The 24610-nt window shown below is 41.4% G+C and overlaps 2 protein-coding genes across 2 annotated transcripts in view; both read right to left on the bottom strand.

Annotated features, from left to right (window-relative positions):
- STK31 (serine/threonine kinase 31) overlaps nucleotides 1-7920 on the bottom strand; it is a gene marked incomplete at its 5' end in the record, with an annotated part of 34806 nt that extends 26886 nt beyond the window's left edge. The window contains 7 exons of the mRNA XM_080611283.1: nucleotides 588-756; nucleotides 2769-3124; nucleotides 4019-4177; nucleotides 4818-4892; nucleotides 6238-6336; nucleotides 7743-7798; nucleotides 7893-7920. Of these exons, the coding sequence (XP_080467409.1) occupies nucleotides 588-756; nucleotides 2769-3124; nucleotides 4019-4177; nucleotides 4818-4892; nucleotides 6238-6336; nucleotides 7743-7798; nucleotides 7893-7920 (942 nt within the window). The remainder of the gene's footprint in view (nucleotides 1-587; nucleotides 757-2768; nucleotides 3125-4018; nucleotides 4178-4817; nucleotides 4893-6237; nucleotides 6337-7742; nucleotides 7799-7892) is intronic.
- A 4361-nt stretch (nucleotides 7921-12281) lies between these two features.
- FAM221A (family with sequence similarity 221 member A) lies at nucleotides 12282-22148 on the bottom strand (the record flags this gene model as incomplete). Its single annotated transcript, XM_080610885.1, has 7 exons — nucleotides 12282-12344; nucleotides 14009-14097; nucleotides 14761-14871; nucleotides 15712-15918; nucleotides 18372-18562; nucleotides 19054-19227; nucleotides 22093-22148. 7 exons carry the CDS (start codon nucleotides 22146-22148, stop codon nucleotides 12282-12284), a joined length of 891 nt encoding a protein of 296 aa, XP_080467011.1.
- Nucleotides 22149-24610: the final 2462 nt, after the last annotated feature.

Below are 24610 nucleotides of genomic sequence, written 5' to 3'. Positions count from 1 at the left end.
ACAATCTCCTCTTATTACTGCTGTTTATCACATTTAAAACCATTCATAACATCTGTAAGCCTATCAGTATTGCCAAGGACTGTGCTTCTCAGATAGTGCTAGGAAATTCACCTGAAAAGAAATATAAACATCTTCTCTATTACAGAGCAATTAAGGAAATACTTCCAGGTTTAGGATTCCACAGCTGCTGTGATTCTATGATGCTAGGAATCTCCAGCCCAACACACAGAAAGCTGTTTTTCCCTTCTAGTGAAAAGCCGGCAAGGATTACATCCATATATACAAACATGTTTTTAATCACAAAACTCCACGTTTAAACAAAGCAGCACTTGCATCAAGCACACTAACAAACCAGCACATACACCAAGGGAGCGAGCGTCCAGCCTGGGCTTCAAAACACATGCTAGCACACACTGACAGCCTCTCCTCCCTGCGCGAGGGCAAGTCTTCACTCAATCAGTTTAATCCTCTTGCATTCCAAACAAGAGTGCACAGCTGAACTGCAGTATAATGAAACCATAAGACAGAAGCATTGTCAAGAACACGTGCAACTAGGCGAGGAGCATCCTCTTCACACTTCCACATACCTGAAGCTCACATTTCAGCTGTTGAACCTTCAGTTCTAGCTCTTTCTGCCTCTTCAAGAGATCTAGATTCTCCCTTCTCAGAAATTCTTTCTCTTCGGGCAGCCTCTGATCTGGTCTTACTTGTGGCAAGCTGATGTCTGGCACTGAGGTGGAACCTAGCACCTTTTCCCTTTTAAAAATGAATTAGGAGGAATTAAATAATTAAAAATAAAGAAAGAAAGAAACCCACAATGTGCTCATTCATTCTTGCTGTTGTAATTTCAGTAACGACCACAGAACACCACATCAAAAAGACTACAGAAGCACCTACACAGTCATGATTTACTTCTTCAGAATTTGTATCCCCCTCCACACCATTATTTACAAAGACTGTTTACATAACACAGAGGAAAAATATATGTCCTCTGAAGACAACTCTTTACATAATCACCACAGTCACTAACTCAAGTCTTTCCACCCACAAGAACCATCTTACGATACCACACAGCAGACCCAGAAAAGTCAAGGTCAATTGTAATTCAAGTCTTCTATCTACCAAATAAGCCAAAGCACTTTAACATTAGTGGTCTGGATCTATGCCCTAAAAAGTTTAACAAAGAGTGATGTGAAGCCACCTGTGTCCAAGCACTGTGACAGTACTGTACAGTACCAAAGCTCCACTAGACCCCCCCATCAACTTCATCATCACCTGCATAGCTCTGGTGGCACCCTAGCTGCTTTCTTTTTCCATTTCCCTCACTGCCATACCAACCCAAAAATACCTGCATGTGCAAAATTTAAAGGACGCCAGAACAGACAGAAATGGAATTGAGAATCCAGCTACTCAGGCTGGCCAGGACAGCCTTGTACAAAGAAGAAACTCAACACTGCATGCCAGAAAGGAAGGAAAAGAAGGAAGGAAAAAAAGGAGGGGGAAGACGGGGCAAAGAAATGCTATTTCTTTTTAAAAATTAGATTCAGTGTCTACCCGTAACTCAGAAAACAGGCCAGAGCACAGCATCAAACTCAGGTCAAGGCACTTTACTATAAATTCAGACTCTTTTGAAGGGCACCTCATTTCATGTAGACTTGACTAAATCATAGAATTAACTAGGTTCAGAAAGACCTTCCGGACCACCAAGTCCAATCATTACTCCAGGACTGCCAAGACCACCACTAAACCATATCACTGAGAATGATCTAATTGCACACCAGATTTGGATACCATGCTGGGATGCGGAAGGACATGCCCTCAGGTGGTTCATTAAAATGTTCCAGAAGCTCAAATTAGGGAACGTTAGCATATTCTAAACAAGTTTTTATGGAGAACATTACTTCTTACACCCTCTCAACTTTCTAAACGCCAAATACCATCTTTCCCACCCACAAACACTTCTCTCAGCAGCCTGTTGCCATGGCAATGCTAGCAACTGTACGACAAGTCTCTTTAAAAAGATTTCTGACAACAACTGTAACTGCCAACTTACCACCACCTCTTGTCAATGTAATTACAAGGTGCAGAGAAACCGCTATCCGCTAAAACTGACTTCAAACTGTGATAGCTGGCTTTATTTCTTGTAAGCACACACTGTTACATTCCTACACAAATCACCAAAATACATCTGTCTGCTCAGTAAGTATACTTTTGCATTCCACATTTGTTTATACACCAATATTTTAATAGAGGTAAATAAATAGGGGGGAGCTACAAAAAGCCTCAAGGACAAGCGTATGGAAATTACACAGATGCTAAACCAAACATCACTCTATTGCCTATCACTGCAAAAATCTGCTGGAGGCCTCATGTCCTGCAACTTTCACTTTCAACTAAGCTTTCCAATGTCATCTCTGCTTACTCACTGCCACCCCTTCCTTCTTTTTCAAAATCTTGCATTAAGATACATATGAATAGTCAGTTTCTGGAAAATAAACGGGAAAGAACAAGCTATCCAACCATCAACACCACTAATGAACAGTTTCCTACAGATTAATGTCCTAATTCCCACCACCACAGTGTGCACGCACGCACACACACACACTCACATATTCCCTCTCATTGAGTACCACTATTACCTGATGCTGGAAAGACAGAATTTGAACTTTGTATTTTAGACACTCCCCCCCTCATATAACCACATCCAAGCAACTAATTTGATCAGGTCACACTCATACAAAGTTTTCTATGACATTTCACTGTCTTACTTTGGGGCAAACATCCGGTTTCCAGGAAAATTCCAGTTCCTGGTGCCGGCAGGTCCTTGCTCAACACGCCCTCTTGGGGAGCTGTGCATTGTGTGATCAGACCTGTTTAACCACAGCGGAACCGAAATCTTCATCTTTCGATTCTGCATTTGCATGACATCTGCTTTTTTTTCTTCTGCCTCTTTAATGTACCCTGGAGATGTGCATCTTTGAACAAACCCTGCCTTGGCCACCTCTTCTCCAATATCTATCTTTTCATATTCTGCCTGGGCAATGATGGCACCATCTTCAAGCTTGCCTTTGTGATGTATTTTTATTTCTTTTTCAAAAACTAGGCTGCTCAAGAACTTCTTCCCCTGTAAAATAAAATACAATGAAGTTGTGTACTGGACACTCTGCATACTTCCAGCTGAAACCGGCGATTCTTAAAAAAAGATGAGTTTAAGACCAAAACCCAAAGAGCTGCACAGGCAAAGCTTATGTTTGGTACATCTACTCTGAAACAATGCTGTACCTCATCTAGTCACTGTCAATTCCACACAGAACTTCAACACCAATAGCTCTCCCTCAATGTTCAGCTTTAAAGAATTCAGATTCGTAAGTGACACAAGTCCAAAGTCCCATCAACCCGCAACGGAAGCTGGCAATCAGTCATGTTATCCAATTCTTATAGAGGATACTAGACCAACTAGGGAACAGTATTATACAAAATAATATGAAAATAATTGAATTACTACATTGTTTAACAGCCTTGTAATAAATAGTCTAGAAGTTGAAATGGAATATAGCAACAAAATAATTATTATGTGTATCTGCCTTACTGAAACTATTCATTTAGAAATTGGGATACACCACAGCATTCAAGCAGCTCACAGATGCGAGTGAATTTAGCACAGGTTCTGTGACCAATGGAAGTATTTCTGCCTCTGAAGGGAAAGGAACAGAGGTACTTTGTTTCCTCAGCACCAGAAAGAACTCAGGTCAGTCAGAAATAGACATGAGGCTCTGAAGATGACAAAAGCGTACTCTAAAAAATCACCCCCCGGCACAACTTGAAACATTTTTTGATTAAACTATTTTAGTTTCTAGAGTATGTTCAGGGCCACAGGTCAAGACTGTCCTTCCCAGCATGCCCTGCTTTCACAATTAAACATTCAGCTTTTAGAAGACTCCTCTGGTCACACCGTGCTGGTATTTGGCAGCATCTGTTATAGATACATCATCTGCATTCTTCAAAACCTGTTACTCACCTCATCAAACATGTTTACATTCTGATCAGCCGGTATCTGCAGTCCCTGCAGTTTGTACTTCCTGGCAATGCTCGGACACTGCAAGTCCAGTGGAATTTCCACTATGTCTGATCTATTCAGAACCTCAGAATTTCCATAGTCTATGTACAATACCTGACACTGCAACAGTAACACAAAATACAAAGCAGCAGAGGTTACACGTATCTCCTACAGAAATATGCACTAACAACTATTGGAGCATAAGCATTTTAACTCGTGTGCATGTTGCAGAGATCAGAATCTTCCTTGCTAAGCCTTAAGAGGAAGGAATCACGTCAGACAAATTATGGAAGCATTACAGAAGATTTCTTCAATGGACAGATACCTAATCTAATGTTTCCAAGCCAACCAGCCTGTCCAGATATTATAATTTTAAATAGGAACTACTAGCCTTCTGTATCAGTCAGCTAATGCTAATTAACAACTCTTTCAGGTCATCAGTGCTAACATGTCACAAGAAGGCTGCCATTCTCACCACTCAGAAGTTTTGAAATTAAATTAGATTGCTTAACTACCACTCCTTATCAGGAGATACAAACAGTCCTTTGCAAGTATATCATGTTTTGCCAGTCTTTTTATTTGCCAGTCTTTTTCATTTGTCAAAACTACAGGTCACGTGAATTTGTGAACCACATGTATATTCACTATTTGTATATGCATTCATGCAGCAAGTTCCCAAAAAAGAAGATGCTGCATTTATTGCTATCATCATACAGGTAGAACTGACACATGATTGAAGTCTTAAAAAAACAGTTCCTACCTTTTCATTGCTGATCACTTGCTGTACCATACACCTGTACCAACATCTGTCTTCAGAAAAACAGCCACCATAAATCTGGAAATTAGGGGAAAAAGATCATGAGGAGCATTCTGAAAATATAACCATACCTCAAAATGGTATTTGCAATACATTAAAAAATCTTATTTCCGCACTCTCCAGTAATAATTCCAACAGCAGTATGAAAAAGCAATGCATTTGGTATCCCATCTCTCATAACAATCATAGAATCACAGACTGGTTTGGGTTAAAAAGGACCTTAAAGCTCATCCAGTTCCAAGCCCCCTTGCCACAGGCAGGGCCACCTTCCACTAGACCAGGTTGCTCCAAGCCTCGACCAACCTGGCCTTGAACACTGCCAGGGACGGGGCAGCTACAGCTTCTCTGGGCACCCTGTGCCAGCACCTCACCACCCTCACAGGGAAGAATTTCTTCCTAAAATCTAATCTCAATCTCCCTCTGTCAGTTTAAAACCATTCCCTGTTGTCCTGTCACTACATGCCCTTGTAAAAAGTCCCTCTCCAGCTCTCTTGTAGGCCCCATTTAGGTATCAGAAGACTGCTCTAAGGTCTCCCCTGAGCCTTCTCCAAAAACAATAGCTCAAAGAAAATTTTGCAAGTAGAAAACACCAACATTTTACACAGCAGACTCCTGGGGCTTTTCTGTTAATGTGTGACTACATTTTATGGACACTGACAGCTTAGTAAGCCTGACAAAGGAATAGGCCAGTCACACCACAAACATGCTGCATTTGCTGTTGGTGTGCTTTCTTCCTTTCCAAGAGGAACGTAGGTCATTTACCTGCACATACCAGACAAATCACTTTATTTAAACCTTACTTTGCAACCCTTACTTTAGCCATTAGTACTTCACACAGAAAACCAAAAGCTGCCATCACTCTTTGTATGCTTGTCATAGAACTGCTATTAAATGTCCTTCTTATCTTCTTAATAGTACTTTGTCCAACACATTTAACATTACAGGTTACTGTAAGATCTTCCGCAGAGCTTGAGATGGAGTAAAGAATCACTTCTCTGCCAAAGCACTGCTGTCTTGTTAAAGATAACCCATATATTGGACAACAAAAGAGACTTCAGCATTCTATATATTATCTTCTTGTATTATCCCCCCAGTGTTTAAAGAAAAAAAAACCAAAACTATGGTCACATAATTTAACTGAAGTCTGAAGTGCAGAAAGATTTAAATCACACTAATAAGCATTTTCTTTCTTTAGGAAAGCTAGCAGTTCTTAAAGAAATCTTAAGAGAATATATCCTTATTTACAACCCTATTCTTCAATCATAATCAAAGATCAAGAAAATACCTAAGAAAGTGGTGGCATAGAATTAAAGCTTTCAGATTCAGGTGAAAAGCAAACTCCACACATACACAACCTACTTACCTTACCAAAATCAGGTTTGCCAAAAACTGCATTAGCCTTGGGACAAGCATCTGCCAGCTCACAACTTAATTTCAAGAGGTCATTACATCTACTGACATTCTAAGAAGTGTGAGAAAGAGTGTTACAGAGTTATTAACTGTCACTTTTAATAGATGCTTGACAGCTCATAACAGCCTTAAATTAAATCAAAACAGTTGCACTGCTGTTGAGACAAGTAATACCCCACCTTAAGCTTTCCATCTTCATGATTTAAAATTGTGTTTGTAAGCCTGCCCTCATTTTCTTCCAAAAATTAATGGAACAGTTCAGGGCAGGTAATGTACCTCACAGAAATAGTTTACAATGAGTGCTTTTAACAGTTTAATTACCAGGTTCTGCAAGCAGTATACAGATCTTACTTATCAATCCTTCCTCACAGATTTTAGTACCTATTTGGTGTTCTTCTTCCTTCTCTCCTTACTATAAGGAGACAACAGCTCTGGCACACCCCTCGTACGCCTTACATGCATGACCTGGGTTTTGGTTTGCCTGAGAACAAGCAGTCTCTTTCCAGCTACAACTTAGTATCTGGAGCACTGTAAAACTGGGTCAATTCCAGTAACACAGCATTTACTAAACAACATTCTACATGTAATTCAGAGCGGGGAAAAAATCACCAGTGCAACTGAACATTTTGTTAACACTAAAAGTACACTCCTAACTTTTGTACTTTACAAAATTAAACAAAGCCCTGTGATTGAGTCCCAGAATGCCAGGGTAAGAACCTAAAGGAGAATTACCTATGGCTACAACATCTAAAAATCTCTTTATTAGAATATGGTATTCCATTAACAGAACCAGTAAAGCTTGGCCCTCCCCTCCCCAAGTTTCTATTAGGGACATAACAAGCAGCATTAATCCTCCAACTGGCTCACAGGCAGTGTGTTGACTAACACACACACCCCAATTAGCCAGCAGATCAAATAGGAAAGGCAAGCTTTGGTACTCACTCTGGATTTCCCCCTCTCCCTGCTGCATCCCCACATTAATAAAAAACATTGGTTTGGGTTTCTTCTTTTCCTCACTCCCCTCACCCAACATCCTCCCACCCATCTATGCCAAACTTTAAAGGACCTAGCACCTCTGAGCCACCTCCTCATCAGGCTCCACTGAAACTGCCCCGAATGCTCAGCTGGAATAGGGGGTTGTCTACCCCCAGCAGAGCTCCAGCTGCCTCCTACAGCATCCTAATAACAACAGTTTAACCCTACATTTGCATTTTTGTCCCTAACCAACATTCATGAAAACCATTTAAATGGATGGATGAGCAAGTCTTTTTGACATTTCACAAAAGAAAAATTATTTCGGCTTAAAAGGAAACAATAACACTAGAAATTCTGAAATCTAAATTAAGTTTTTTCCAACATGGAATGGTATCACTTACTCCTACTTTCATAAAATCTTCCAGAGGAAGGGAGGGGGCAATTAAACACTTCAGTTAAAATTAAACAGTTCTTTGAATTCACCTGTGCCCAAAATGTTACAGCATCTTCAACGTGGCTGCCCACAACATGTTCCACAACTGTAGGGAAGGGAAAGAAAAAAACACAACCAAGTAAGTTATTCTCTAGTGTAAGATTATCCATGTGTGTGCTTTAAACACCACCTCACAGTACCTTTGTCATGCTCCTTGTCTCCGTCCATAACAATGGATTCTGAAACAGGACAAGGGATTTGCAGTTAAAAAGAGAAGCTGAGGCATTCCTCCAGCGGGCCGCAGAAGAACACACACCTCAGCACACTATGGGTTCACAGCTTAGCACGCTCCTACCGCCTCACCCCACGCTGACCCTCACCCATCTCCTGTCACCGCAGAGACGCCCGTTCCTTTAGCTAAAAACGCATTTTAACGCCAAGACCCCCTCCCCACGCGGCCCGGCGCTACCTGAGGCGGCACAGCAGGCTCCCGCCAACGGGCCTTGCCGCGGCCGCACGTGCTCCCACCAGAGCCCGCCGCCGGCCCTGCGCATGCGGCCGCCTCGCCCGCCCGGCGCCTCAGCGATGCCGCGCGGCCCGGCCCGTGGTTGCCACGCGCGGAGCGGGAAGTGGCGGCGCTGCGAACCGCGCCCGCGCATACCTGCGGGGTGGAGGAGCCGCTGCTCCCGCCCTCCTGCCCTGCGGAGAAGTCGGACCTCAAGTGGAGCGACCCTGACAGCTGAGTGCAGAGCGGCGGGTGCGCTTTGGATCTTGTAGGTACCGGGCTTTTCCGCCATTCCGTAACTGTGGGCCCGCATGCATCTTTCACCACATGGGGTGTGCTGTTCTGAAGCAGTAAGGAGGCTCCTGTGTCCTCGGCACCGTCTGCTCTGGCTGCCATGTACCCTTTGAACGTGCTCAGCCGGTTCCCTTTGCTTGACAGGTCCGTGCTCAGATTTTGGTGTGAATGAAAACTGCTGAAGCACCACTAAGTTTCAGGTGCTGGTGTTACACAGGTGATGTGTTATGGTTCAGTCCCTCAGGAGGTACCTGAAGTAGTGCATGGGCTTCGTGCCCAGCTGGGGCGGGCCAGCAAATGTAAAATCAGTGCTAAAACCAGTGTAAAGCAAATAATGATCAACTCCACCTGAAGACAAACGCCAAGGGCTCCAAAGCAAGAGTAGGCTTATGGACAAAACCAGTATCTTTTATCATGGAAAAAACAAACAGGTACACCTGTGCAAGGTCTTTTAGACTGATAAACCTGTGTTGTTATATTCATGCTAAGAAAAAACACTATTGCTACCTGCAAAGTCATCTCTTTTCTTAGGCCACATTGCTACAGCAAAACCACAGCTAGAGACCCCAGGGGCACGCAGACACGAGACCTACAAACCATTTAATATGCACAGCGTGTGGTAAAGACACTGACAACTTGACAAAGAAATTCTGCATGGATGCAATTGCTAGATGTGAATTCACACATCACATTTCCCTTCCTCCCAAACCTGAGATAGGCACATTCTGGACTGAGTATCAGAAAAGCGTAGAATGAGAAGGAGCCGCTTGCCCTCCACTTGGGATCACTGACCAGTCTGTGCTATCATAAATAGCCAAGGTACATCAAATCCATTTCATAGGACGAGTAATGAAAAGATGCTGTTCCACACTCTAGGAGTGTTATAGCTATGGCAAAACATCAATTTGCAGGCCAGCTATTTAAAACATGAGAAGTGCTTAGCATTGCCTGAGACCTACGCAATTAGGCTTTAAGAGCTCAGAGCACTCCTGTTGTATGACAATAAACCATTTCCCCTGTGCCAGATTCCTTGGATTAGGGTCAGAAACGGTTAATGTGCCTAGCTGAATGACAGATACACACCCACCAATAAATCATACACATGAACCGGTAACTCATCTGTCCCGTGATACCATGTTCAAAGTTCATGACTGCTCTCAGGAAAACAAACCCTATGTTAATGGCAAGCATAACAGCATGTGGTCTCTGCTTTTACCTTTACAGAAATATTCATCTTTAGAAAACAGAGAGAGATTTCTGAATAGAATTGAAGGTTGCAGTTTTGATCCTACAAAATTGTGATATTTTTTTTTTAGGCTAAAAATAACAGCAAGTCCAAGTAAGTGCAAATTTCACTTAGGACATGACGTTAGTGTCCAGCTTTCGCAGCCAGCAACATTATGAGATAAACTGTACCTGGTTTTTCATGTATATATATAAAAATTCTGGGAAAAAGGCCTACATGAATACCAAGAAGTCAAAAGTGTGCCTTTTAGTAAGGAAAGTGAGTTTCCTTTACTTAGACAACATCAACGTGGGTGAAAAGTGGTCAGAACTCCTAAGCAATAGTTAATGCAGTTGATAGTTTTATGATTCCACGTGTTTTCCAACTGAAAAGAAAAATAATTAAATAAATGTAGTAACTTTCTCATATCATTTAAGTGGAAATGTTAGTTAAGTTTAAGAACAGAATAAAATCTTTGAAAATTTACTTTGATAAAAGCAGTTTACCATGGTCAAAGTATAGTTTAGTATAGAAGAACTTATGACTGAATTTGGTAGAGTGGTCATTTAAAACCATCAAGGGTGTTTAACTTAAAATGTCAATAAAAGCATAATACATTATTTCTTAAAAGTGAGAAGTTATCAGTATAGAAAGAAACAAAAAACACAATGTTTTTGTAACCATTAAAACTTCCGTCTATAACAATATTTTGCTGTGAGAAACCTCATCTCTGAAATACATTTCTGGAACTGCATTCCCTAGTGGGTACAGCCACAGGGATAAATACTAAAGTGGAATAAACTTCTGCTATTAAGCTTGTACTAATCTCTCTGATGACTGAAATAGTTTTTCTATATATTTATTTACCATTTGTTTACCAATTGTTTAACAATTGTTTTTACATTTGTTGTTTCTCGTAATTCTACTGTGAAATCCCCATTTAATTATGAGACCAAATAGAGATTTGTAGAAATTATTGCGTATTGGGACCAGAAGAGGGAGCTCAAATTAACGTTTTTATGTATTAAGGTAAAGCAGCATAGAACAGCGTAGAATGTAAAGGTGAAGGTACTTCTAAAACATTAATTAGTCACTCTGATATATTATGCATTTAAACTGAAGTAACTGATTAACCTCTCTGATCGGCATCTGGAGTAATGGCAGCATAGGTCAGAGTTAGGTAAATGGCGGTTTTTCATCTGTCATTTTGGCCAACTGAGCCTTCCATTCCCTCTTCACTCAAACTCCAGCCATCTCCATCAGTCACTATACGACCTGCATGCACTCCTAAGAACTCACTTTCCCTACCACAGCTGGTGTCTGAACAAAAAGCAAGCTGCCTGCACCACATGCCTCCAATCTCACCTCTTTTCCACTGCCCATCAAGCACATACAGGCATCAGGCACAGAGCATTCTCTCTGATGGGTATCAGAGCTTTGTAAGCTACTCCCAGCTCTGGCTATAATGTCTCAGTACACACATACCACTTGTAAAGTCTTCAGTCCAAGAGACATCTTCAAGTATTTTTAATGACAAACTGACTTACAGCTCTCTTTTCAAAGGACGCTAGCAAAGTGATTTCAGGCTCTGCTTTTGCCTCCTAAACTGTAGCCTCTGCCAGTTATTCTGTACCAAGTTCTTGCTGCACTGCTTCAGATTTAAACCACCACACAAAGTTAACAAATATTGTATTTTCCTGTGCACTACCTTTAATACAACATATGCTGCCACAGCTGAGAATATAGACAAAAAAAAAAAAAGCCAAGCTCATCTCCCTTCTTGGTATCTTTTATCTGTTGGATAAATGTTTGTATCAAACACAATATAATTATTTGTTTACAGGCAATAAATAGCATATCCATTTCCATTTAATGTTTTCAGAAGTTTACTGTAATAGAATCATTGTTATGGACAGCATGCTACAGAAATCTGGGATAAGGTATACAAGCAGGATCCCTTCAAGTAGCTACTATGCACATGTGGAAATGGGTTTACAAGCATACAGAACTTCACATGTAAAAAATATTTATATATTAGCAAGAACAGAGCCTAGAGAAGCCTGAGAAAAGAAGGCTATGTTTGAAATATATGCGAAGGCGATGAAACCAATAGGAAAAAAAGTATTTAAATAACATTAAAATGTCAATATTAACAGAACAAATTCCACTAAATAAAAATTCATGAACGAGACAAGTTTTAAGGACTCTACAAATAAAGTGTGTTGTAGAAGTTTAAGAATAAGACATATTTTCTTTGCCCTACTACAACGTTATACTTAAATACACGATTATTCTCTCAGATCTTCAATAACAGTTCTGTAAATCTTTAAATATGACTTTCCATTCTCAAAGGAATATCTATGTAATAATTCTGGGGATTAGAAGTGTATTGATTAAAGTACCAATTTTACTGCAACATGATAATTAAAAATTCATTTCAGCAATAGAACAAACCAGCAGAATAAAGAAATTAAGAAATACAAGTATGCAGGTAGGCACAATAAAAAATACTCTTCAATGCAATGATTAATACTGTGGTATATAATAAATAGTTCTTTATTAAACTTATGGCTTCTTTGATGGCACTGCGCTTTTCTCTTTCTGTTTAGCAGCCTTCTCCTTTTTCAGCTGTAAAAAGAAAGAAACCAACATTGATTCAAGTACTAATTTGCAAGTCAGCTAGTAATGCAGTATTAAATCTCTACATCCAGTCACACCTTTAAGAGTGATATATGCGTGGGGAGAGCTACAGATCCTTGTTAGCCCAACCTAGCATTGCTTACTTTTGTACTGTAGGACAAAGCAGCACTGCCTATAGTTATGCAGCTACTCCCCTATTCAAAACAGGACTGCCTTTATCTCTGATAATGGCAGACTAGGCATTTATGTATCCCTCAAGGCCAACGTGCCTCACAAATGCTCATGGGTTTATATTTATGTCAATGAAAGGTAAAGAAGCTTTATCACAGGTGTCCAACAGACACATTTAGACTAATCAGCATGCACAAAATCACAGGGGAAGTCCTCACTGACCCACAAGGTCATGTCTTCCTCTCATAAGGTTTTCCCTGTACAGTAGGCTCTTAAAACATGGTCTGATTTACATACACATTTAAATCTGCCATTTTGTAGTAAGACTATTAATACAAACAAATATTTCTGTTGCTTTTAGAAGCAACAGTTCCCAAGTATTGTTAGATTAGTGAATAACATTCTATTTAGAAGAATTATGTAAAATGCATGCATGGACTTTTTCATCTCATGTAATGTAAGATACCTTGTTGCTATCAAAAATGCAAGAAAATACAAAATAGTATTTTTAAAATTACTTTATTTTTTTTCCCTCATACTGTAGTGTCAAGAAGAAGAAAGCCCTAGTCCTCATTTGGATGTCTACAGATGAGCTCACTGCTAAGCAATTCTGTTGTTGGTCTACACAGGAACTCATTTTAAAACATTTTTCCATATTTGGAGGCTTGAGCTTGTTTCTGAAATTCCTACTACCTTTTGCAAAGAAAGTAAAATCTTGGAGGGGAAAGAAACATAGCAATTTGAATTTGCTAATAATTTGTTTTCTCCTATAAACTGATAATGCATTTTTAACATCCTACCATATTTTGTGACGATTTCCAAAATAAAGTATTTAAAATTTCACAGAGCTAGATCAGCTTTTTCATTAACAAATGCTATGTTGCAAGCAGCAAGTATAACAGCAGTTAAGGTTTTAGAAGTTAATTATGCAAAATGCATAAACAGTCAAGACACACTTTCGGCTGAGATGGGGGAGCTAAGGAGACGATGTGGGGAAAGAACAGGTATTCAAGCATCTAAGTAACCTACACTGCAGAGCATTTAAATTTAAGATAGTCAGTGGGGTGGAGGAGGCGTGATTCTGATCATCTATGAAAGACACACCAGATTTAGCCCAACTACACAGATAAGGAAAAGAACATCATAAAGTGTAATAAATGAGGCAGCAAACATGCATTCCTAAATATCACAGGGGACTTTCTGTGAGTCTGCTGTTTCTTTTTGTTACATAGTAATGGAGAGCTACCTGAATAAACACCTGTCAAGTTAAGGTAAATGCCATCCCAGACATGACTGACGTCTGAAATCCTGCAGTCACTCATAATTGTATTTAAAACTTTATTTTAAGTGGCTAGTGTTTTCTCAGGAAGAGAACAAATGATAGAATGCATTTATATACCACTTAAATCATGCATTGATCTTTTTTTAGATATCCTCTTGTGCAAACATGTTTGAATTAAGCAATAAATGTAGTAACTTGCCCGTTCTTGATAACGTTTCTCAAAGTAAGCCATGTCATCTTGTTCTGAATACTTTCCAGGAGAAACTTGCCTTGTGCCACTAGAAGCACCTGAAAAACACAACCAAAACCCCACCTTTTTTCATTAATTATACTTGCTATTCCATTACTCATGTTTTACATTTGGCAAAACAGATTTAAAATGAGAACTCACCTCTACAGGCAAGTAAAAAACCCCTGCAATTGGGACCACAGAGTAACCTCTTTAGTCTAGGCTAGCAGCTATTATAAATAGTCTTGGAGAAGTTCAGCAGTTTTATTGCTAAATTCTTAAACTAAATAAAGGACATAAAATAAGCATAACCAGTCAATAATTCCATGCAGAAAAGACCTTCTGGCAGAAGGCAATTTCAGAGGATTGTGCTGAATATGTATGATCCATTCAGATCTGATGAACTTCTAGCAGGAATGGAAAATTTAAGAAAACTGATCCAATGAATAAGTGACGCCATTAACGAGGAAGATACCAAATTCCAGGGAAAAAAATCATTAAAGGTTAAAAAACTCATCATGGGCAAAAATAACAAGCAGTAACAAAAGTTATTCTAAGCAGTTCAGCTACATGAGTATTCTACAACTTTTCACATAACAAGGCTTCAATACTCAATTTCAACTTTGATTTTACCCCTAAGCATCCTTCAACTCTTAAATAAAACCAATTAATTCTATATTAAATACTTTTTGTAAAACAGTATTATCCTACTAATATAGCACCTGCTATCTGTGGGATGGATTGAGCAGAGCTAGAAGGTTCCCGAAATGCTTTGAGAAATGGATGATCCATGCTGGTAACAGGGGATTCTAAAAGTTCAGCAGAAGGAGCCCCTGTTAGAAAATAAGTTGAACAAAAACAACAATGAAATTCACGAGAACATGACAAGCCAAAACAAGGCTACAGATTCAGATCTACAACACTCAGTGCACACCCCATAAACTTCAGTTAACAAAAGCATAACAGGATGGCTTCAAAAGAAATTAAAAACCCTGTTTCTTTAATTACTATTACTGCTACACTGCTTTAGTTTCTAAACTTCAGGCAAATCCAGGGAAACAGACCAGAATTTAAAAAAGCAATAATCAGTACATGGCAATAATAAGTAAAACAGCATTTTAGGACAAAATGTGAGAATTACTAAATGACACAAAATCACAGAGCAGCACACATATTGAGGCCAACTAACATGCCTGTCAAAAAGTTCTACAAATGACCTTTTCTATGTGAACAGCTATTAACCTTTGAGTTTGGGGGGGAAAAAAGTGCTGTAACTGTATAACCAAGGGCATAAACTGTATAACCGTATAACCAAGGGCATAACTGTATAACTGATACCTGGGCAGCATCAGGCTAAAGGACTAACATAAGTGTAACATGGAAGTATTAACAGAAAAACAGAAGTGGCAGAGATCTTTCTTAAAGGTATGTCTCATTTCAACGAGAAACTATTGGGCTGGACACCAGACTTGTTGATAAAGAGGTTTTTTATCAGTTCACTACAGGACGTTGGACAAGATGGCCACAGTGATCTCTTCACACTTAAGGACTGTTGAGGAAGAAGAAAAATCTCTCTTAAGTCCTACTCCTATTGATGCAGTTTGCTTTTGAACTTTGAAAAACTATGTTGAATTACTACTTTTCAAACAACTTAGTTGGTCAGTTGCACTTACCTATACCACTGTCATCAAGTCTCATGTAGCCTTCTGCTAGTGAACTAAAACCAGTCAGTCCTCCCATGGCAGCATAAGGAACATCCTGGCCCACAGGCTTTCCTTGGGCTAAGCGTTCTTCTTTAGTTTCCACAACTGTTTCATGAGCGTATGCTGGCTGACCACACGCACAGGTAAAGCAGCTATGAAAGCCCAAACACTTGGAACCTGATTAACAAAAATACAACTGTAATGAGTTAATAATGCAATTTATACCTCGCTGCAGACAAAACAGTGTTTACCTAAACTTATCTTGTCAAAAACTAGAGTTCTTTCACTGCAAAAGCCTCCAGCTATATGAAAATGCTGTATAAAACAGGAGAAAGGATGAATGTGGGGATTAGACCATAGGGGTTGTCCAGTCTTAGGGTCTCGCTCAGTCAAGTTTTGACTACCTCTGAGGATGGAGATTCCACCTGAACCAACACTGGTTTTCCCTTGAAGCAGACATTTATTTCCTAATATCTAATTGGATTTCCCATGCTGTGACTTATGTCCATTGCCATCAGTAACACCCTTCTCTGTCCCTCGCCTGACAAAAGATGAAAAGAACAAAATTTCTGTCACTGGGTGAAGCAGCCAACCTGCCAGCATTCTGGCAGTATTATTTCCAAAGGTGTACGGCATGTGTCAATGTTGCATGGCCAAAAAACTTCAAATCACAATTTATGATACAAATCACAATTTAAATGCTTTTTGCAATTAGCAAAATCATCTCGGTAGTAAACAGAGGCTGCGGCAGCAGCAAAATGGTTCCTAAGGAAGAGTACCATTAGACTGACTTTCAGGGGTTTTTTAAGCCACAGGATGTAACTGAAATAGCTGTACAAGTCACATGTGACATTCAGAAACACAGAGTGAAGTGAGATATCTGCCCTAGCTACAGCTAAGACTGTCATAAAAGCCCTGCTGAAGCAATGATGTGAGCAAGAAATTGATGAACTGATTTTTGCACGTTTCATTATACAAATTACCCTGCTTCCAACACCCAGTTACAGTTCATTTTGCAGAGCACCAACAAAGATTTTTTTAGTCTTGTGTAGTATGTTCTAGGATCACATTTTGGAATGTTGAAAAGCTTTTTCACATAATTTTGGGCACTCTTCAGTAAGAGAGCTCTTACTCTGTGTTTGGATACAGAATAAAATACATAAAGGGCAACAGCAGCATTTTTTTTCAATTGTAATTTTCATTTCATGTTAGATTTATACAACACTGAGCTAGACTAGTACCAGTACATTAAATCAACACAAGTCCAAAATGGAAGTTTTTTGACACTTCTCTGTTTAATCTGTGAAGCCCTCAGAAGTGCCCAGTATTTTTGAGAAACACTAGAAAAAGTGCATAATGTCAATCACAGAAATCACAGAATTATTGAGGTTGGAAGGAACAACCAAGGGTCATCCAGTCCAGCCCTCCTGCTCAAGCAGGGTCACCTACAGCACACTGGTCAGGATTGTGTCCAGACGGCTCTTGACTATCTCCAGGGAAGGAGACTCCAGAGCCTTTCTGGGCAACCTATTCCAACGCTTAGTCACCCTCACAGGAAAGAAGTTCTTCCTCATGTAGTGATTTAATTATTATTAGAAACACTGTGTTTATGGATTCAGTCTGAATCATCCAACTGTGCATTTAAGACTTTCACATTACTTAGAGCAAATTCCTGAAAGGCTGTCATATAAATATTTAATGTTTTAATTCTGTGGGATGTGGTTCTCATCCAGCAGAAGCTGTTTACAATCTTTCCTGTGCAAATTAGACACACTTCGTGAAATAAATTTACTACCAGTATGGAAGGCTAAGCTGGACGGGGCTTTGAGCAACCTGCTCTAGTGGAAGGTGTCCCTGACCATGGCAGGGAGTGGAACTGGATGAGCTTTAGGGTCTCTTCCAACCTAAACCATTCTAAGATTCTATGAACTATAGCAAAAAAAAAAACAACTTCCATTTACATAATTTGAGGTTTCAAACTAAATTTATTATTTAGATTATTATAATTATTTTCTACAGTTAATAATTACTGCTGTTCCATTATAACAGCCTGAACAACTGAAGCAAAAAGTTTCCTCTTAATGCCTTCTCAACTTTTTCTTGAAACTCCGTTCCAATTTACATTTCTATACCCACATTATGCTCAGAAACTGCTTTGTTAGAGTGCTAACAATAGTACTATTTAAGAACAGAGCACTGCTTCCTATTGGGTTGAGGAAAGACATAAAAATACATTAACGTTATATTCAACCAGGCAACAGAGGAATGGGGATCAACACTTTCCTCTCTCAAACTACCAAGTTCAAGTAAAAAAAACGTCATGTGCGTGCAGCAGTGGAAGTGAGAAACTGCAAATGGGGTGCTTTCGTGCTGCCTAATTTTAGGTGGCTGTCTCCATCTGTACCTAACTGAATCATTCAGACACTTACACTCCTTCACAGGACTTAGGAGAGCTAAGGATGTTGTTCTAACCCTCCTGTGCAAAAGGCGATGTCTTCCTTCCCATCTCACATCCTTCCATCACTGACAAGTGCTGCGCATACTTAGTACTCTGAGCAGAATACAGATCCCTAACACTGTTCCTGTTAAGTTTCCTCACAAAGAACACTGCAAGCCCATACGTAACTTACAAGAGTTACATGAATGTCCAGGTGCTGCACTGTGCTGGTCAGCAAAGTGTTTGCATCTGCAACGGATGGGTTGTGTGCCATTTAGAGGGACGTAGTGGTAGGACTGGCATGGACAGCGGCTCACTCTACAAGGCACACAAATAGGACGGTCCTCGGGAATCACTTCATAGTCCGTTTTGTGTTGTTTATACCTAAAACAGGCAAAAATAACAACTTTTATAACTGTATTAGAATTTAGCTGAAAACTAACTGACGGGTTTGTAATTTATCTTGCAAGTTCTGTTTTGAAGTATCTTAATTTTTATTAATTACTGTTAATTGTAACTTTTCAATTAAAGGTATAATATCAGGTGCTTTTACATCCATTCATTACATAAACAGCACAGATCTTTATGTTTCATTTTGATAGACCAGAATTCTGATATTGATCAGAATCAATCTGATCTATAAAAACTCATGCTTTAAAGCTGAATTTATTGAAGACTAAAACAATCATTTTGGTCTCAAAAAAGTGTAGCAAGATGTATATTTAAGAACAGTTCTTATGATTTAAAACCTAATTTTCTCGATCCTTAGACATTAAATTAGTTTCTCTATACTGCATTGCAGTGCACCTGGACATATATTAAATTTTCCTGATTTTTAAAACTACAGCAGTGCAAAAAGCAGAAGAGATACCTACCGGTGAGTACAAAAGCACAGTGTCTCTGGTCCCACAAGCTTACAGTCCATGCCAGTTGGTGATCTCCAGCTCACGTACAGCCTGTTCCGTAACCGAATCGGCACTACTTTTCTTTTGTACTCCTCATATTCCTCAGGGCTAAAGAGCTTTCCTCCATCATCATCACCTACAATTCTTTAAGCATGCATTAAAACACATAACAAAATGAGGACAATGAAAGTAGGTTTCTGAAGTTACTTTTTCAATAATACATAAGAAAACATCTGCTGTAAATGCAAAGAAACTTCATATTCCATAATACCATTCTAGTATTATACATTTAACAGAATTATAGCTGATCTTCAGAGAAATTTTGTGAATAATGCTTTTTTAATAAATTGGCTTTGACAGACTGAAAATCAGCATTGTAAGGAGAAAGAAAAAAGCAAACTATGAAGCTGCTTTTCATATGGCTGAAAAAGCAATGGGCTCAAGGGTTGTGTAAGCAGCCAGCTCTGCCTCAGGCATTTTGAGTGACTTGCAAATCATTTCACCCATCTATACCTAACGCTACTGCAGATTTTTATCAGGTTATCTAATCTTAGTCTAGTCCTTAGTCTAGTCTGAGTATGATTATTCAACTGCAAGTAGGTAGCCACACTGACATGAAAGTAACAAACAGTACATTCAAGCAGGCTGCTTGCTGATTTGCAAGAACATGCTATTTCTGCACATAAAGTTGGTAGCAGATGTATTCTACACCTCACACAGGCTTATTTGCTTAAACTATCAGTACAGTCAAATTCCAGGTCACTGAATAGCTGGAATTCCAGAACAGCACCCAAATTCTTGATTTATGGAGACAAGACAATGTCCATTTGGAGACCAGTAATGAGTGGTGTCCCTCAGGGATCGGTGTTGGGACCGGTCTTGTTCAACATCTTTGTCGGTGACATGGACAGTGGGATTGAGTGCGCCCTCAGCAAGTTTGCCGATGACACCAAGCTGTGTGGTTCGGTTGATACGCCGGAGGGAAGGGATGCCATCCAGAGGGACCTCAACACGCTTGTGAGGTGGGCTGATGCCAACCTTATGAAGTTTAACCATGCCAAGTGCAAGGTCCTACACCTGGGTCGGAGCAATCCCAGGCACAGCTACAGGTTGGGCAGAGAAGAGATTCAGAGCAGCCCTGCAGAGAAGGACTTGGGGGTGTTGGTCGATGAGAAAATGAACATGAGCCGGCTTCAGTGTGCGCTCGCAGCCCAGAAAGCCAACCGTATCCTGGGCTGCATCAAGAGGAGCGTGACCAGCAGGTCAAAGGAGGTGATCCTGCCCCTCTACTCTGCTCTCGTGAGACCTCACTTGGAGTATTGTGTGCAGTTCTGGTGTCCTCAACATGAAAAGGACATGGAACTGTTGGAACAAGTCCAGAGGAGGGCCACGAGGATGATCAGGGGACTGGAGCACCTCCCATATGAAGACAGGCTGAGAAAGTTGGGGCTGTTCAGCCTGGAGAAGAGAAGGCTGCGTGGAGACCTCATGGCAGCCTTCCAGTATCTGAAGTGGGCCTATAAGGATGCTGGGGAGGGACTTTTCAATCAAGGACTGTAGTGATAAGACAAGGGGTAACGGTTAAAACTTCAGACAGGGGAAGTTTAGACTGGATATAAGGAAGAAATTCTTTACTGTGAGGGTGGTGAGGCACTGGAATGGTTTGCCCAGGGAAGTGGTAAATGCTCCATCCCTGGTGGTGTTCAAGGCCAGGTTGGACAGAGCCTTGGGTGACACGGTTTGGTGTGAGGTGTCCCTGCCCATGGCAGGGGGGTTGGAACTTGATGATCTTAAGGTCCTTTCCAACCCTAACTATTCTATGATTCTATGAGGATTGTCAAATTGAAGACAAATGTAAAATACAATTTAGAATTAATTGCAGCACTTAACTGTACTGAAGTTTAGGTTTTTAATGCATGTAAATATTTCAGTTATTATTTGTTGGGTGTGCTAAAACATGTGGAGTGATTCTTTGTTAAGTATCTCTGTGGGTTTGTACATTACCAGTACTGTGCAGCACCAGAATGATGTGCCAACACATCACTGTCATTTGCTTGTCAATCCAGCTGACATCCACTGATTCAGTGTGTAACTACTTATGTAAGAAATAGCACTCCAGTGTTCTACTCAAGATTTTCGTAAGCTAAATTAAGACCACATTTCACTAGAATCATAGAATGGTTTGTGTTGGAAGAGACCTTAAAGCTCATTCCATTCCAACCCCCTGCCACGGGCAGGGACACCTTCCACTAGAGCAGGTTGCTCCAACCCCCGTCCAGCCTGGCCTTGAACACTGCCAGGGATGGGGCAGCCACAGCTTCTCTGGGCAACCTGGGCCAGCGCCTCAGCACCCTCATAGTGAAGAACTGCTTCCTTATATCCAACCTAAACCTCCCCTGTTTAAGTTTGAACCCCTTGCCCCTTGTCTTACCACTTTGCTCAGCTCTTCAGGAGGAACGACAAAATGAGCAAAGACGCACACAGGAGTGCAACGGTACATGTTTATACACTGCAAAACTTAATTGAGGTGCATGGAGTCCCTGTTTCCTGAAGGAGAGGTACAGCTGGCAGGCAGCCCCTTTCTCCACATCTCACAGCACACTGTCAGGCAGGCAGGTACATAGGCCTGGACAGGGGACACGATGGGTTCCTCAGCTCGCAGACAGCTACATTCACAGCACGTCTTCACACCAGCGAGGTGTAGGGTGCTAGTGCCAGAAGCCTTTCCAGCGCAGCTGCTGCAGCCGAGAGAGAAATACTCGCTCCCCGCGGAGCGCGGCTCTCGCCACCTTCTCGCAGCCAGTCACGGCACTCCCGATTTCGCCAATACATGGCGAAACATGGAGGGAGGGACACAACGAGGCCGCCAGGAACGCCTCAGCAGAAATCGGGCTCGGGGGCGGCCTGCGGCCGCCGCCTACCCCGAGACCGGGATGGAGGCTCCAGGCGCCCTCCTCAGCGACCCCCTCCGCGCCGCCCATGTCCCCTCCGGCCCGGCCCTTCCCTCACCGCCGGTACTCCGCGTACTCGTCCAGGGCCGCCGCGTCCACACCCAGCCGCTCCATGGGGCCGCCCGTGGGGAGAGGCTGGGGCGAGAGCAGCGGCCGCGGCCCGCGGCAGGTGAGTGCGCTGCCCGCGTCAGCACGGCAGGCCGGCGGGTGAGGGGGGGCCGTGTCGCCGGAGGCTTGTGCCAGCGTATACCGGCACAACCGCCCCGGCGTGGATGGCGGTCACCCTCCACGGCCCTCCTGGACTGCAGAGCCGGGGTGCGGGCACCGTTTTGTTCATTGCTCAGCACGAAAGGAGGCGGACTTTGGGCAGCTTCTTAGACTGGCAACCTGCAGTTCCCAGTTCCGGTCCATATGCCGCAAACAGTGCCACCTTGTTAAAGTAACTCCAATGTGTTTGAAGGCTGTAGTAAATAGACCACAGGCTGCTGTTTCTGGTGCTGCGCGGTGTAAATCGACTGCTTGCTCTTGATGCAAACATGTTGGTCACATAGTGACTGAACATGCGAGCTACAGTAATATGTTGTTCTTAACCGAGCTTTAGGAAATTGACATTTAAACTGTGCTTTGCATGTTGGCACAAGCCGCAAGCTTTATGAGCTCCAAGAGGGTAGGCAGGCTTTTCACATGCAATAAAATGACAGGTGCCTGTCAAAAAGGCACAGCAGTCAAGGAAACCTCCAGATTGTTTTGCACCGGGCAAGCCACCAGCAACGGAGCAGAAGGTACAAGGAGCACAAGGACCCAGGCAGTGTTTTGCCAAAACATCTCCCAGAGAGAGATGAAACAAGGAGACTCTCAGGTTCCCAGCAGTATCAAAATAAGGATAGGGCATATGGTCTGGGCATTTGTCCTGTGGTTATGCCGCATGTATGAAATGTCAGCAGGGCGATGCAGTATGTACGTTCTGTCACACTGAGATCTGAGCACAAACAGGTCCCCGTACAGGCAGAAAAGATGTGGGAGCAAGTCGTTGCTGCAGTCAATGTGTCTGCAAGTAAGCAAGCTGAGGAAAATAAAACCACACAAAAAAGTCAGGATTGTTTCTCCAGGGAAAAGAAAACTGCTCCTGTGGCTTCACACTCCCCCAAAGCTTCAAAAAAGAAACGGATGGGGGAAGGGGGCCTCGAAAGCAGGAGCAGCAGCTCTGCAGACAGGGAAGTCAAACATACTGAGGAACACACCGCTGCACAGGAGCTACACAAAACTGAAAGCTTCCACACACCTTATCTGTATGCACATCACACTGGTGCCAGAGATCCCAGTACCGCCAGTAAGGTGCGGGGAGAGAGCTCTGGCACGCCTGGTTCACAGACAATGGGCAGAGCTCCTATGTCATGCGTTGATGTACCTCATCTGTGTACGATTTCTGTTTAAAACATTGCTCTGAAACACAGTTCTGTTTTGGAGAGCAAAGCCAGGTTTCTGAATAAAGCAGCTTTTGGTGAGAGCTACAAATGTTAGTCTGTATTGCACTTTAGTATCAAAAAACCTGTGAGCAGCCAGTGAGAAGGTAGTATCAGTAGGAAAATGAAAGTGATTTTTTGATGGGCACCTGTCCTAGGAACCACCTCCCATCTTAAAAATAGAGGCTTTATTCCTGGATTTGATCACAGCAAGTTGTTTTCTGCAATAAAGAGACTGCGTTCAGCTTATTAGCACCCCATCATCTGCTTGGATCTGAATTTGTGCTCATAGGCTTACTTGGGAACAGATATAAAAGGTAAGACTTTGTAATTAAGAAATGGAGTTCTTAGCTAATAAAGGTATTTCAAGCACCTGCTGGTTTACTGTCATAGCATGGGTCTTAGAACACATGTTGGACTCAGGAAACCCCTTCCTGTCTCTCATCCCTTCTAAGAGATTGTTAATGGACACCTCAGATAAAATTCATTAAAGAGTGAATCAAACCAGGTTTTTCATGGTAAACTGTCGAATAATTTTGAATAGAAGAAGAAAGAAAATGCATTCTGCTACTGTGAAGAGACCATGGCACAAGGTAAGTAGAAGGAACAGCAACCCAGATGGCATGTTTTACCTCCTATGGCTGTGATGTAGCATACGGATGCTGCTGGCCCAAGATCTCTGAACACGTCAAAATGGGTTGAACATATGGACCTCCACTTACAGTACAGCTCTCTGAGACCTAAGGTGCTGCCTACACATCAAAGGCAACGGCTTAATGCCGTGTAGGGTGTTGACAGTCTCTCTCAACACCCTCTGTTAACAATAAAATGTGTGACCCTTTACATTTTTTAAAATCCTCACAAGTTTGACAAGTGCTTTAAAATTCTGTCGGTGAAATACCTATGTAAATGGAAGAGAGCTGCTTTATTAATGCAAGAATAAATAATTCAGAAATAACTACTTTAATATTTTAGACCTCAAGTCATCATTCTGAAGTAGTAGTTATTCTGGAGTAGCAGCCAGTAATTCTATTTCTATGCATCTGGTCTTTCATTAGCTATTCTCAGAACGAAAAGAAGTGGCCTAAAGAATAATGGAAACAGTTTCCATCA

This window comes from Psittacula echo, assembly GCF_963264785.1.
Source record: "Psittacula echo genome assembly, chromosome: 2".
Lineage (NCBI taxonomy): Eukaryota > Metazoa > Chordata > Aves > Psittaciformes > Psittacidae > Psittacula > Psittacula echo.
The sequence above is the reverse complement of the archived record's forward strand: the minus strand, read 5'-3'. Positions and strand labels throughout refer to the sequence as shown.